General features: G+C 70.2%; 1 protein-coding gene across 1 annotated transcript in view; it reads left to right on the forward strand.

Moving 5' to 3' along the window:
• Positions 1–13,205, forward strand: part of NEURL4 (neuralized E3 ubiquitin protein ligase 4) — a gene marked incomplete at both ends in the record, with an annotated part of 29,736 nt that extends 16,531 nt beyond the window's left edge. The window contains 9 exon segments of the mRNA XM_074571694.1: positions 1,977–2,105; positions 4,562–4,707; positions 5,784–5,999; positions 6,753–6,851; positions 7,688–7,828; positions 8,757–8,894; positions 10,396–10,462; positions 10,465–10,553; positions 12,998–13,205. Of these exon segments, the coding sequence (XP_074427795.1) occupies positions 1,977–2,105; positions 4,562–4,707; positions 5,784–5,999; positions 6,753–6,851; positions 7,688–7,828; positions 8,757–8,894; positions 10,396–10,462; positions 10,465–10,553; positions 12,998–13,205 (1,233 nt within the window).
• Positions 13,206–13,286: the final 81 nt, after the last annotated feature.

The raw sequence follows: 13,286 nt of genomic DNA on the forward strand, positions 1-13,286 counted from the left end.
GGACATGGGTGGACACAGGGGGACAGGTGGGGACACGGGGATGGGGACATGGGGACAGGGCCATGGAGGGGGACATGGGGACGGGGACACAAGGGACATGGTGGGGACATGGGGACGGGGATGGGGGGACAGGGGGGGCTGCATTGGCACAGGGGGGGTCACGTCCCGGGGACCTGGGATGCTCCGGGGTCTCCTGGGGCCATGGGGACAGGGACATGGTGGGGGGACGGGGACACAAGTGACGTGGTGGGGACATGGGGACGGGGGAACAGGGGGGGCTGTGTCGGCACAGGGGGGGTCACGTCCCAGGGACCTGGGATGGTCTGGGGTCCCCTGGGGCCATGGGGACAGGGCCATGGAGGGGGACATGGGGACGGGGACACAAGGGACATGGTGGGGACATGGGGACACGGGGACGGGGATGGGGGGACAGGGGGGGCTGCGTCAGCACGGGGGGGGTCGCGTCCCAGGGACCTGGGATGGTCTGGGGTCCCCTGGGGCCATGGGGACAGGGACATGGAGGGGGACATGGGGACGGGGACACAAGGGACATGGTGGGGACACGGGGACGGGGACATGGAGGGGGACATGGGGACGGGGACACAAGGGACATGGTGGGGACACGGGGACGGGGATGGGGGGACAGGGGGGGCTGCGTCAGCACAGGGGGGGGTCGCGTCCCAGGGACCTGGGATGCTCCGGGGTCTCCTGGGGACAGGGAAGGACACAGGGGGACACGGGGGGGGCATGGTGGGGACATGGGGACAAGGACATGGCGAGGGGGACATGGAGGGGACGGGGACATGGGGACAGGAATGAGGAGGACACAGGGATGGGGACAGGGACATGTGGACATGGAGAAGGACATGGGGACAGGGACATGGAGGGGGTCACAGGGGTGGGGACATGGGGACGGGGACATGGAGAACACGGGAATGGGGACATGGGCATGGGGACATGGAGAAGGACAGGGAGACATGGACATGCAGGACATGGGGACGGGGACACGGAGGAGGACACAGGGATGGGGACGTGGGGAAGGGGACGTGGAAGGGGATACGGGGACATGGGGACAGGAATGTGGAGGACACAGGGATGGGGACAGGGACATGGGGACGTGGAGGGGGACATGGGGACATGGACATGGAGGACATGGGGCCGGGGACATGGGGCCGGGGACATGTGGACATGGAGGAGGACACAGGGATGGGGACATGGAGGGGGACAGGGGGACATGGAGGACATGGGGACGGGGACATGGAGGGGGTCACGGGGATGGGGACATGGAGGGGGGTCATGGGGACGAGGACATGGAGGGGGTCACGGGGATGGGGACTTGGAGGGGGACATGGAGGGGGTCACGGGGACGGGGACATGGAGGGGGACATGGAGGGGGTCACGGGGACGGGGACATGGAGGGGGACATGGAGGGGGTCATGGGGAGGGGGACACGGGGACAGGGACATGGAGGGGGACATGGAGGGGGTCATGGGGACGGGGACATGGAGGGGGACATGGAGAGGGTCACGGGGACGGGGACATGGAGGGGGTCACGGGGATGGGGACATGGAGGGGGACATGGAGGGGGTCACGGGGATGGGGACATGGAGGGGGACATGGAGGGGGACACGGGGACGGGGACATGGAGGGGGTCACGGGGATGGGGACATGGAGGGGGACACGGGGACGGGGACATGGAGGGGGACATGGAGAGGGTCATGGGGAGGGGGACACGGGGACAGGGACATGGAGGGGGACATGGAGGGGGTCATGGGGACAGGGACATGGAGGGGGACATGGAGGGGGTCATGGGGACGGGGACATGGAGGGGGACATGGAGGGGGACACGGGGACAGGGACACGGGGGCGGGGAGATGGGCCCGTGGCCGTGGCGGGGGACGGTGCCACCGTGCTGGTGGGTGACAGGGGTGGGGGGGGGGCGGTGGCCGAGGGTGTCCCCGTCCCCGTCCCCGCAGAGGTGTACGCGGTGGTGGATCTCTACGGCCAGTGCGTCCAGGTGTCCCTCACCGGGGCCACCGGCCCGGCCGACAACAGCCTGGCCACCAGCGGGGCCACCGAGAAGGCCTGTCCCCTCCCCTCCCCAGGTAGGGCACGGCGGGGGGGGGGGGTGGTGGTCACCGTGGTCACCTCCCGGGGGCACGTGACCCCCCCCCCATGTGATGTGACCCCCCCGTGTGACATGTCCCCCCCCAATGTCACGTGTCCCCCCCCCCCAATGTCACGTGTCCCCCCCCCAATGTCACGTGTCCCCTCCCCATGTGACGTGTCCCCCCCCCCCAACATGACATGTCCCCCTAGGGGTGACATGACCCCCCCCCATGTGACGTGTGTCCCCCCCCCAACGTGACGTGTCCCCCCCCAACATGACGTGTCCCCTCCCCGTGTGACATGTGACCCCCCCATGTGACATGTTCCCCCCCCGTGATGTGTGTCCCCTCCCCATGTGACATGACCCCCCCCAACGTGATGTGTCCCCCCCCATGTGACGTGTCCCCTCCCCGTGTGACACGTCCCCCCCCCCATGTGACATGTCCCCCCAGGGGTGATGTGTCCCCTCCCCGTGTGATGTGTCCCCCCCCATGTGACGTGACCCCCACCGTGATGTGTGTCTCCTCCCCATGTGACATGACCCCCCCCAACGTGATGTGTCCCCCCCCATGTGACGTGTCCCCTCCCCGTGTGACACGTCCCCCCCCCATGTGACATGTCCCCCCAGGGGTGATGTGTCCCCCCCCCATGTGATGTGTCCCCCCCCCATGTGATGTGTTCCCCCCCCAACATGATGTGTCCCCCCCCCCCAACATGACATGTCCCCCCCCTGTGTGATGTGCCCCCCCCATATGATGTGTGTCCCCCCCCAACGTGACGTGTCCCCTCCCCGTGTGACATGTCCCCCCAGGGGTGATGTGTCCCCTCCCCATGTGACGTGTCCCCCCCCAACGTGACATGTCCCCCCCCGTGTGACGTGTCCCCCCCCGTGTGATGTGCCCCCCCCATATGACGTGTGTCCCCCCCCCAACGTGACGTGTCCCCTCCCCGTGTGACATGTGTCCCCCCCCATGTGACATGTTCCCCCCCCCGTGATGTGTGTCCCCTCCCCATGTGACATGACCCCCCCCAACGTGACGTGTCCCCTCCCCGTGTGACACGTCCCCCCCCACGTGACATGTCCCCCCAGGGGTGACATGTCCCCTCCCCATATGATGTGTCGTCCCCCCCCCAACGTGACATGTCCCCTCCATGACATGTCCCCCCCCGTGTGATGTGCCCCCCCCATGTGACATGTTCCCCCCCCGTGATGTGTGTCCCCTCCCCATGTGACATGACCCCCCCCATGTGACGTGTCCCCTCCCCGTGTGACACGTCCCCCCCCCACGTGACATGTCCCCCCAGGGGTGACGTGTCCCCTCCCCATGTGATGTGTCCCCCCCCCCAACGTGACATGTCCCCCCCATGACATGTCCCCCCCCCCTGTGTGACGTGCCCCCCCATGTGACGTGTGTCCCCCCCAACGTGACGTGTCCCCTCCCTGTGTGACATGTGTCCCCCCCCATGTGACGTGACCCCCCCATGTGACATGTTCCCCCCCCGTGATGTGTGTCCCCCCCCAATGTGATGTGACCCCCCCCAATGTGATGTGACCCCCCCGTGTGACGTGACCCCCCCCGTGTGACGTGACCCCCCCCGTGTGACATGTCCCCCCCCGTGTGACATGTCCCCCCCCCATGACACGTCCCCCCATGGGTGACGTGTGTCCCCCCCCATGTGACGTGTCCCCACCCCCCCCCCCTAAGTGCCACCCCCTCCCGGTGTGTCCGTGTCCCCCCGTGTCCCCACATCCCTGTGTGTGTCACCCCCCCACCACCCCCCCCGGGACACGCCCCCTTATGCCACACCCCCCGTGACCCCGCCCCTTCTCCCCACAGACCCCCCCCAGGGCCACACCCCCGTAGGCCACGCCCCCAGGGCCGCACCCCGATGGCCGCGCCCCTTCTCCCCCTTGGTGCCACGCCCCATTGTGCCACACCCTCTCTGGCCACGCCCCCACCCCCCTGGTGCTACCCCCCAGTGGCCACGTTCCCCCCCGCGACCCCCCCCCCTTGGTGCCACGCCCCCCCATGACCCCGCCCCTTGATGCCACGCCCCCATGCCCCCACCCCTTGGTGCCACGCCCTCGCTGGTCACGCCCCCATGACCCCACCCATTGATGCCACGCCCCATGACCCCGCCCCTTGGTGCCACGCCCTCGCTGGCCACGCCCCCCCCGGTGTGACTTCCCCCCACCTTCTCCTCGCAGGCGCCCCCCCCCCCCCTTGGTGCCACGCCCCCAGTGCCACACCCCGAGGGCCACGCCCTCAGCGGCCGCGCCCCTTCCCCCCCGTGACCCCACCCCTTCCCCCAGGGCCATGTCTGTCCCCCCCCTGCCCCCCCCCCCCTTCCTGTCCCCCTTGGTGCCACCCCCCCCCCCCACGTGGTGCCACGCCCCCCAGGTGGCCACGCCCCTCCCCGCCCTAACTGCCCCCCCCCCCTCCCCCCGCAGCCCCCGGGCCCTGCCAGCGCTTCCACGGCCGCTGCGGGCAGAACGTGGCGCTGGGGGCCGAGGGGCTGGGGGCCGCCCGGGTGGCCGGCTACTGCCACGGCCTGGTCTTCAGCCGCTCCCACCTGCGGCCCGGAGAGCTCTTCGAGGTGGGCGGGGCTTCCGGGGGACACGCCCAGCGGGGCGGGGGGGGCGGGGTTATGGGACGGGGAGGGGAATGGTGGGAGAGGGGGCGGTGTCTCTTTAAGAAAAGGGGGGCGGGTCCCCTCGAGGACACGCCCGCTGATGGGTGGGGTCACCCGGGGGAGGCGGGGTTAGGGGATGGCCACGCCCCCACTGGGGGGGGGGGAGATGGTGGGTGGGAGGGAGCACCCCTTTAAGAAAGGGGGGGCGTGGCCTCCCAGTGACACGCCCACGGGGGGGCGGGATCGCCCGGGGTGGGTGGGGTTAATGATGGGCCACGCCCCCACATGGGGAGGGGGGTAATGGGGGGGGGGATTCTGGGGGATAATGCTACGAGAGGCGCCGTCTCTTTAAGACAAGGGGGCGGGGCCAGGCTGAGCCCCTTTAAGCCCCGCCCCCTTTAAGCCCCGCCCCCTTTAAGCCCCGCCCCATCCCCACCTCAGCCCTTATTTGACCCGTAGCCCCGCCCACGGTGGGTGGAGCATGTTGTGGCTCCTCCCCTTATTAAGCCCCGCCCCCTGACTAAGCCCCGCCCCCCCGGCTCCCCCCCCCCCCCCCCAGCCCTTGTTTAACCCCCCATTGACCAACTGCCATTCACCCATAGGGGAGGGGTGGGGGGGCCCCCAGGGTGGGTGGAGCCTTCTTTGACCACGCCCCCTTCTTAAGCCACGCCCCTCCGGTTAAGCCCCGCCCCCTTGCTCCCACCCAGCCCTTGTTTAACCCCCCATTGACCAACTGCCATTCACCCATAGGGGAGGGGTGGGGGGCCCCCAGGGTGGGTGGAGCCTTCTTTGACCACGCCCCCTTCTTAAGCCACGCCCCCCCGGTTAAGCCCCGCCCCCTTGCTCCCACCCAGCCCCTCTTTAACCCCCTGTTGACCAGCTGCCATTGACCCACAGGGCAGGGATGGGGGGGCCCCCAGGGTGGGTGGCGCCTTTGGCCACGCCCCCTTCTTAAACCACGCCCCCTTCGACTAAGCCCCACCCCCCCCGGCTCCCGGCTCCACCCCCAGCCCCGGTTTAACCCTTTCCCTGCCCCCCAGGTGCGGATCGAGGCGCTGGACGAGCGCTGGGCGGGCTCGGTGCGGCTGGGGCTGACGGCGCTGCCCCCCGGGCAGGGCCCCCCCGGCCCCCCCGCCCTCCCCGCCACCCTCCTGGACCTGCCCGCGCCCCCCACCTGGGTGGTGGCGGGGGCCGAGGTGCGGCGCAACGGCACCCTCACCCGCCACAACTACGGCGTCTCCCTCGACCGGCTGGCGGTGAGGCGGGGGGGGCCTGGGGGGGGGGGGTCCCCAGGGCAGTCCTGGGCTGGTCCTGAGAGTCCCTTGGGGGGGTTTGGGGGGTCTCAAGGGGGTCAGGGAGGTCTCTAGGAGGGGGTCTGGGGGTCCTGAGGGGGTCAGGGATGTCTCTGGGGCAGCCTGGGGGGGTCCCGAGTGTCCCTCGGGGGGGTTCTGGGGATCTCAGGGGGGGTCAGGGAGATCCCCAGGGTGGTCCGGGGGGGGTTCTGGGGGTCCTGGGGGGGTCAGGCAAGTCCCTGGGGGGTCCTGAGTGGGTGCTGAGGGTCCCTGGGGGGGTTCTGGGGGTCCTGGGGGGGTCAGGCAAGTCCCTGGGGGGTCCTGAGTGGGTCCTGAGGGTCCCTGGGGGGGTTCTGGGGGTCCTGGGGGGGTCAGGCAAGTCCCTGGGGGGTCCTGAGTGGGTCCTGAGGGTCCCTGGGGGGGTTCTGGGGGTCCTGGGGGGGTCAGGCAAGTCCCTGGGGGGTCCTGAGTGGGTCCTGAGGGTCCCTGGGGGGGTTCTGGGGGTCCTGGGGGGGGGCAGGCAGGTCTCTGGGGGGTCCTGAGCAGGTCTTGATGGTCCCTGGGGGGGTTCTGGGGGTCCTGGGGGGGTCAGGGAGCTCCCCAGGGGGGTCCCGGGGGGGGTTCTGGGGGTCCCTGAGGTTGGTTTGGGGGTTCCGGGGTGGGGTGGGGGGGTCCCTGGGGGTCGCGGGGGTCTGATGGGTGCCCCCCCCCCCCAAGGTGGGGAACCGTCTGGGGGTGCGGCGCGGCCCCGACGACACGATGCACATCCTGGTGGACGGGGAGGACATGGGCCCCGCCGCCACCGGCGTCGCCAAGGTAACGCCCCCGTGACGTCATCGTCACCCCTGTGATGTCACACCCCCCCCCCCCCCACCAGTGTCACCCTACGCAGGGTCCCGGGGTCACTGGGAGCTCCCTGACCTCACTTCCTGCCGGGGAGGGGCGTGGCTGTGATGTCACGGGCCTCTCTGACCTCACTTCCTGCCCGGGAAGGCTACGCTTGTGACGTCATGGGGCTCTGTGACCTCACTTCCTCCCTGGGAGGGGCTCGGTTGTGACGTCACAGCGTTCTCTGACCTCATTTCCTGCCTGGGAGGGTTCTGATCATGACGTCACAGACCCCTGTGACCTCACTTCCTGCCCGGGAGGGGCGTGGCTGTGATGTCACTGTCTGGAAAGGACGGGATTGTGATGTCACAGGGTTCTCTGACCTCACTTCCTGTGTGACAGAGTCCTGACTGTGATGTCACAGACCTCTGTGACCTCACTTCCTGCCTGGGAGGGGCTCGCTTGTGATGTCACTGCCTGGGACAGGAGGGATTGTGGTGTCACGAGGGTCTCTGACCTCACTTCCTGCCGGGGAGGGGTGTGGCTGTGATGTCACGGGCCTCTCTGACCTCACTTCCTGCCTGGGAAGGCTGTGCTTGTGACGTCATGGGGCTCTGTGACCTCACTTCCTGCCTGGGAGGGGCTGGCTTGTGATGTCACAGATCTCTGTGACCTCACTTCCTCTGTGGGAGGAGCTTGGTTGCGATGTCACTGCCTGGGAAGGGTGGGACTGTGATGTCACGAGGGTCTCTGACCTCACTTCCTGGCTGGGGGGGGGCGTGGCCATGACGTCACACTCTGATGTCACCGCCCCCCCCCCGCAGAACGCCTTCGTGGCGCTGGACCTGTACGGGCGGGTGACGGCCGTCTCCATCGTCAGCGCGGGGGGGGGCGGCAGCAGCGGCCCCTCCCCCAGCCCCTCCCCCACCCCCAGCCCCTCCCCCACCGCCGGGACCCCCCTCGCCGTGAGTTGGGGGGGGGCACGGGGGGGCACTGGGGGGCACTGGGGGGGGACTGGGAGCGAGTGGGAGGGACTGGGGGGGCACTGGGAGGGGACTGGGGGGCACTGGGAGGGCACTGGGGGGGGACTGGGGGGCACTGGGAGGGACTGGGAGGGACTGGGGGGCACTGGGGGGGCACTGGGAGGGACTGGGAGGGACTGGGAGCGAGTGGGAGGGACTGGGGGGCACTGGGAGGGACTGGGGGAGGACTGGGGGGGGACTCGGAGGGACTGGGGGGCACTGGGGGGGGACTGGGAGCGACTGGGAGCGAGTGGGAGGCACTGGGGGGGCACTGGGAGGAACTGGGAGCGACTGGGGGGCACTGGGGGGGGACTGGAGGGGCACTGGGGGGGGACTGGGGGGGAGTGGGAGGGACTGGGGGGCACTGGGGGGGCACTGGGGGGCATTGCAACGGGACTGGGGGGGGGCACTGAGGAGTCCTGGGGGCACTGGGAGATACTGGGGGGACCCCCAACCCCCCCATGACACCCCCAAACCCCCAGACGCCCCCCCCCCCAAAATTTTCCCCCTCCCCCATCCTCCCTCTGGCCCCCCCGTGCCCCCCCCAGGGCCCCCCCCACGTTTTTGGGGGTGTCACGGGAAGAACATCCCCCCCCCCATCCCCCCCAAATCCCCTCCAGGGACCATCTAAACCCCCCCCAATCCCCATTGGGACCCCCTTAGTGCCCCCAAACCCCCCCCCTGACCCCCCCGTGCCCCCCCCAGGGCCCCCCCCACGTTTTTGGGGGTGTCACGGGAAGAACATCCCCCCCAAATCCCCTCCAGGGACCATCTAAACCCCCCCCAATCCCCATTGGGACCCCCTTAGTGCCCCCAAACCCCCCCAAATCCCCCTCCACGGCCCCCCCTGACCCCCCCGTGCCCCCCCCAGGGCCCCCCCACGTTTCTGGGCTGTCACGGGAAGAACATCCTGCTCTCCAACGGGAACCGCACGGCCACCCGCGTCTCCAGCTACAACCAGGGGCTGGTGGTGGTGGGGCAGCCCCTCCCCCCCGGCCGCCTCTTCCAGGTACGGCCCCCCCCCCCCCCCCCCCCCCCCCCCCCCCCCGGGGCAGCCAATGGCGGCCCTGCGTCCCCCTGACGTCACCACTGGGGGGGGGGGGCAGGTGGTGATGTCATAGCGGGGTGGCCAATGGCAGGCCTGTGTCCCCGTGAGGTCGTGGCGGGGTAGGGAAGGTCAGGGCGGAGCCCGGTGATGTCATTTGGGGGTGGCCAATGGCAGCCCTGCGTCCCCATGAGGTCATGGCGGACCCTAGTGATGTCATACAGGGGCAGCCAATGGCGGCCCTGCATCCCCATGAGGTCACCACAGGGGAGGGGATGTCAGGGCAGAGCCTGGTGATGTCATTCGGAGGTGGCCAATGGCAGCCCTGCATCCCCATGAGGTCACGGCGGACACTGGTGACATCATTCAGGGGCGGCCAATGGGAACCTGTGTCCCCATGAGGTCATGGCGGACCCGAGTGATGTCATACAGGGGCGGCCAATGGTGGCCTTGCGTCCCCATGAGGTCATGGTGGACCCTAGTGACATCATTCAGGGGCGGCCAATGGCGGGGCTGCATCCCCATGAGGTCACCACAGGGGAGGGGACATCGGGGCGGAGCCTGGTGATGTCATTCGTAGGTGGCCAATGGCAGCCCTGCGTCCCCATGAGGTCATGGCGGACCGTAGTGATGTCATACAGGGGCGGCCAATGGCGGCCCTGCGTCCCCATGAGGTCATGGCGGACCGTAGTGATGTCATACAGGGGCGGCCAATGGTGGCCCTGCGTCCCCATGAGGTCATGGTGGACCCTAGTGATGTCATACAGGGGCAGCCAATGGCGGCCCTGCGTCCCCATGAGGTCACCACAGGGGAGGGGATGTCAGGGCAGAACCTGGTGATGTCATTCGGAGGTGGCCAATGGCAGCCCTGGGTCCCCATGAGGTCACGGCGGACACTGGTGACATCATTCAGGGGCGGCCAATGGGGACCTCTGTCCCCATGAGGTCATGGTGGACCCTAGTGACATCATTCAGGGGCGGCCAATGGCGGGGCTGCATCCCCATGAGGTCACCACAGGGGAGGGGACGTCGGGGCGGAGCCTGGTGATGTCATTTGGAGGCGGCCAATGGCAGCCCTGCGCCGCGATGAGGTCATGGGAGGGGAGGGGAGGGGAGCCCGGGGGGGGGCCCTGCCCATGACGTCACGGCCGGGCGATGACATCACAGTGATGTCATCCCTCCCCCGCCCAGGTGCGGATCGATGCCCCGAACCCCCAGCGGGGGCTGGCGGGGGGGGGGGGGGGGGCTGTGTGACGTCACTGGGGGGGGGTTGGTGACGTCAGGGCGGCCGAGCGATGACGTCCGGATGATGTCAGAATGACATCACGCCCCCCCCCCCTTCCCCTTCCCCCCCCAAGGGCGGATCCACCCCCCGAACCCCCAGCGGGGCTCATTCCCGGGGGGGGGGGTGGGGGGGGTGGGGGGGTATGATGACGTCACGCTGACGTCACCCCCCCCCCCCCAGGTGCAGATCGACGCCCTGAACCCCCAGTGGAGCTCGTCGCTGGCCCTGGGGGTGACGGGGGCCCCCCCGGGCGCTCCCCCCTCCCCGCCTGCGCCGCCGGCCTCAAGCGGCCCCTCTGGCTCCTGCAGCGCCGCAGCGTCTTCCACAACGCGCACAAGGTGGGGGGGGGGACACCCCTAAAAAACAGACCCCCCCCTTCCCCCCCCTTCCCCCCCCCCCGCCAACTCCCCCCCTCCATCCCCAGGGGGTTCCCCCCACCCCGGCGGAGGGGGTGTGTGTGTGCCCCCATTTCCCCCCCCCCCGCCTCACCCCGTCTTTCCCCCCCCTTCTCCCTCCTCCTCCCCAATTCACCCCTCTCCATCCCGGGGGGGGTCACCCCCCTTCCCCCCCTTTCCCCCCCCTTTCGCCCCCCTTTCCCCCCCTTCTCCCCCCTTTCCTCCCCCTTTCCTCCCCCTTTTCCCCCCATTCCCCATTTCCCCCCCCCGTCCATCCCCAGGGGGGTTCCCCCCCTTCCCCCCCCTTCCCCCCCTTTACCCCCCCTTCCCCCCCTCTTCCCCCCTCTTCCCCTCCTTTCCCCCCCCCCTTCCCCCCCTTCCCCCCTTTCCCCCCCCCCTTTCCCCCCCCCTTTCCCCCCCCCTTTCCCCCCCCTCCATCCCCGGGGGGGTCACCCCCCTTCCCCCCTTCCCCACCCCCCTTCCCCCCCCTTCCCCCCCCTTCCCCCCCCTTTCCCCCCCCTTTCCTCCCCCTTTTCCCCCCCTTTTCCCCCCATTCCCATTTCCCCCCCCCCCGTCCATCCCCAGGGGGGGTTTCCCCCTCCCCGGGGGTGCCCCCATTTCCCCCCCCCCCGCCACATCCCTTCCTTCTCCCTCCTCCTCCCCAATTCACCCCTCTCCATCCCCGGGGGGGTCACCCCCCTTCCCCCCCTTCCCCCCCCTTTCCCCCCCTTTCTTTTTTTTTCCCCCCCTTTCCCCCCCCTTTTCCCCCCCATTCCCCATTTCCCCCCCCTCGCCTCCATCCCCGGGGGGGGTCACCCCCCTTGCCCCCCCTTGCCCCCCCTTGCCCCCCCTTGCCCCCTTGCCCCCCTTTGCCCCCCCTTCCCCCCCCCCCTTCGCCCCCCCTTCCCCCCCCCTTCCACCCCTTTTCCCCCCCTTTCCCCCCCCTTTCCCCCCCTTTTTCCCCCCTTTTCCCCCCCATTCCCCATTTCCCCCCCCCCCGTCCATCCCCAGGGGGGGTTTCCCCCTCCCCGGGGGTGCCCCCATTTCCCCCCCCCCGCCTCACCCCCTCTTTCCCCCCCCCCTTCTCCCTCCCCTCCCCAATTCACCCCTCTCCATCCCCGGGGGGGGTCCCCCCCTTTCCCCCCCCTTTCCCCCCCTTTCCCCCCCTTTCCCCCCCTTCCCCCCACTTTCCCCCTTTCCCCCCCCTTTCCTCCCCCTTTAATCCCCCTTTGCCCCCCCTTTGCCCCCCCTTTCCCCCCCTTCCTCCCCCTTTCCCCCCCTTTGCCCCCCCTTTCCCCCCCTTTAATCCCCCTTTGCCCCCCCTTTGCCCCCCCTTTCCCCCCCCTTCCTCCCCTTTCCCCCCCCCTTTCCCCCCACCTTTCCCCCCCCTTCCCCCCCCCTTTCCCCCCCCTTTCCCCTCCCTTCTTCCCCCTTTTCCCCCCTTTTCCCCCCCATTCCCCATTTCCCCCCCCCCGTCCATCCCCAGGGGGGGTTTCCCCCTCCCCGGGGGTGCCCCCATTTCCCCCCCCCCCGCCTCACCCCGTCTTTCCCCCCCCCTTCTCCCTCCTCCTCCCCAATTCACCCCTCTCCATCCCCGGGGGGGGTCACCCCCCTTCCCCCCTTTCCTCCCCCTTTTCCCCCCCATTTCCCCCCCCGTCCATCCCCAGGGGGGGTTCCCCCCCTTCCCCCCCCTTCCCCCCCCTTCCCCCCCCCTTCCCCCCCCTTTCCCCCCCGTTTTCCCCCGTTTTCCCCCCCCTTCCCCCCCCTTTCCCCCCCTTTCCCCCCCTTTCCTCCCCCTTTTCCCCCCTTTTCCCCCCATTCCCCATTCCCCCCCCCCCGTCCATCCCCAGGGGGGGTTTCCCCTCCCCGGGGGTGCCCCCATTTCCCCCCCCCCTGCCTCACCCCGTCTTTCCCCCCCCCCTTCTCCCTCCTCCTCCCCAATTCATCCCTCTCCATCCCCGGGGGGGTCACCCCCCTTTCCCCCCCCTTTCCCCCCCCCTTTCCCCCCCCCTTTCCCCCCCCCTTTCCCCCCCCGTTTCCCCCCCGTTTCCTCCCCCCTCTCCCCCCCCCCTCTCCCCCCCCCTCCCCCCCCTTCCACCCCCCTTCCACCCCCCTTCCCCCCCCTTCCCTCCCCCTTTCCCCCCCCTTTCCCCCCCCCTTCCCCATTTCCCTCCCCCCTCCATCCCCGGGGGGGGTCACCCCCCTTTCCCCCCCTTTCCCCCCTTTCCCCCCTTTCCCCCCCCTTTCCTCCCCCTTTTCCCCCCCTTTTCCCCCGCATTCCCCATTTCCCCCCCCCCGTCCATCCCCAGGGGGGGTTTCCCCTCCCCGGGGGTGCCCCTATTTCCCCCCCCCCCCCGCCTCCACCCCCTCTTTCCTCCCCCCCCCAGATCTGCGAGAACTACGGCCCCAACCTGGACGCGCTGCCGGCGGGGACGGTGCTGGGCTGCTGGTGGACGGGGGGGGGCAGCTGCACCTCTACGTCAACGGCTGCGACCAGGGGGTGGCCGCGGGGGGGGTCCCGGCCCCCTGCTACGTCCTGCTGGGGTCCCGGCCCCCTGCTACGTCCTGCTCGACCTCTACGGCCAGTGCCAGCAGGTGGGGGGGGGGGGGGGGACGGGACGGGACGCTGAGGGGGGGGGCACTGGGGGGGTAAACACCAGTTTCCCCCAGGGAAAC

The sequence above is a fragment of the Larus michahellis genome, unplaced genomic scaffold, assembly GCF_964199755.1.
Source record: "Larus michahellis unplaced genomic scaffold, bLarMic1.1 SCAFFOLD_495, whole genome shotgun sequence".
Taxonomy (NCBI): domain Eukaryota; kingdom Metazoa; phylum Chordata; class Aves; order Charadriiformes; family Laridae; genus Larus; species Larus michahellis.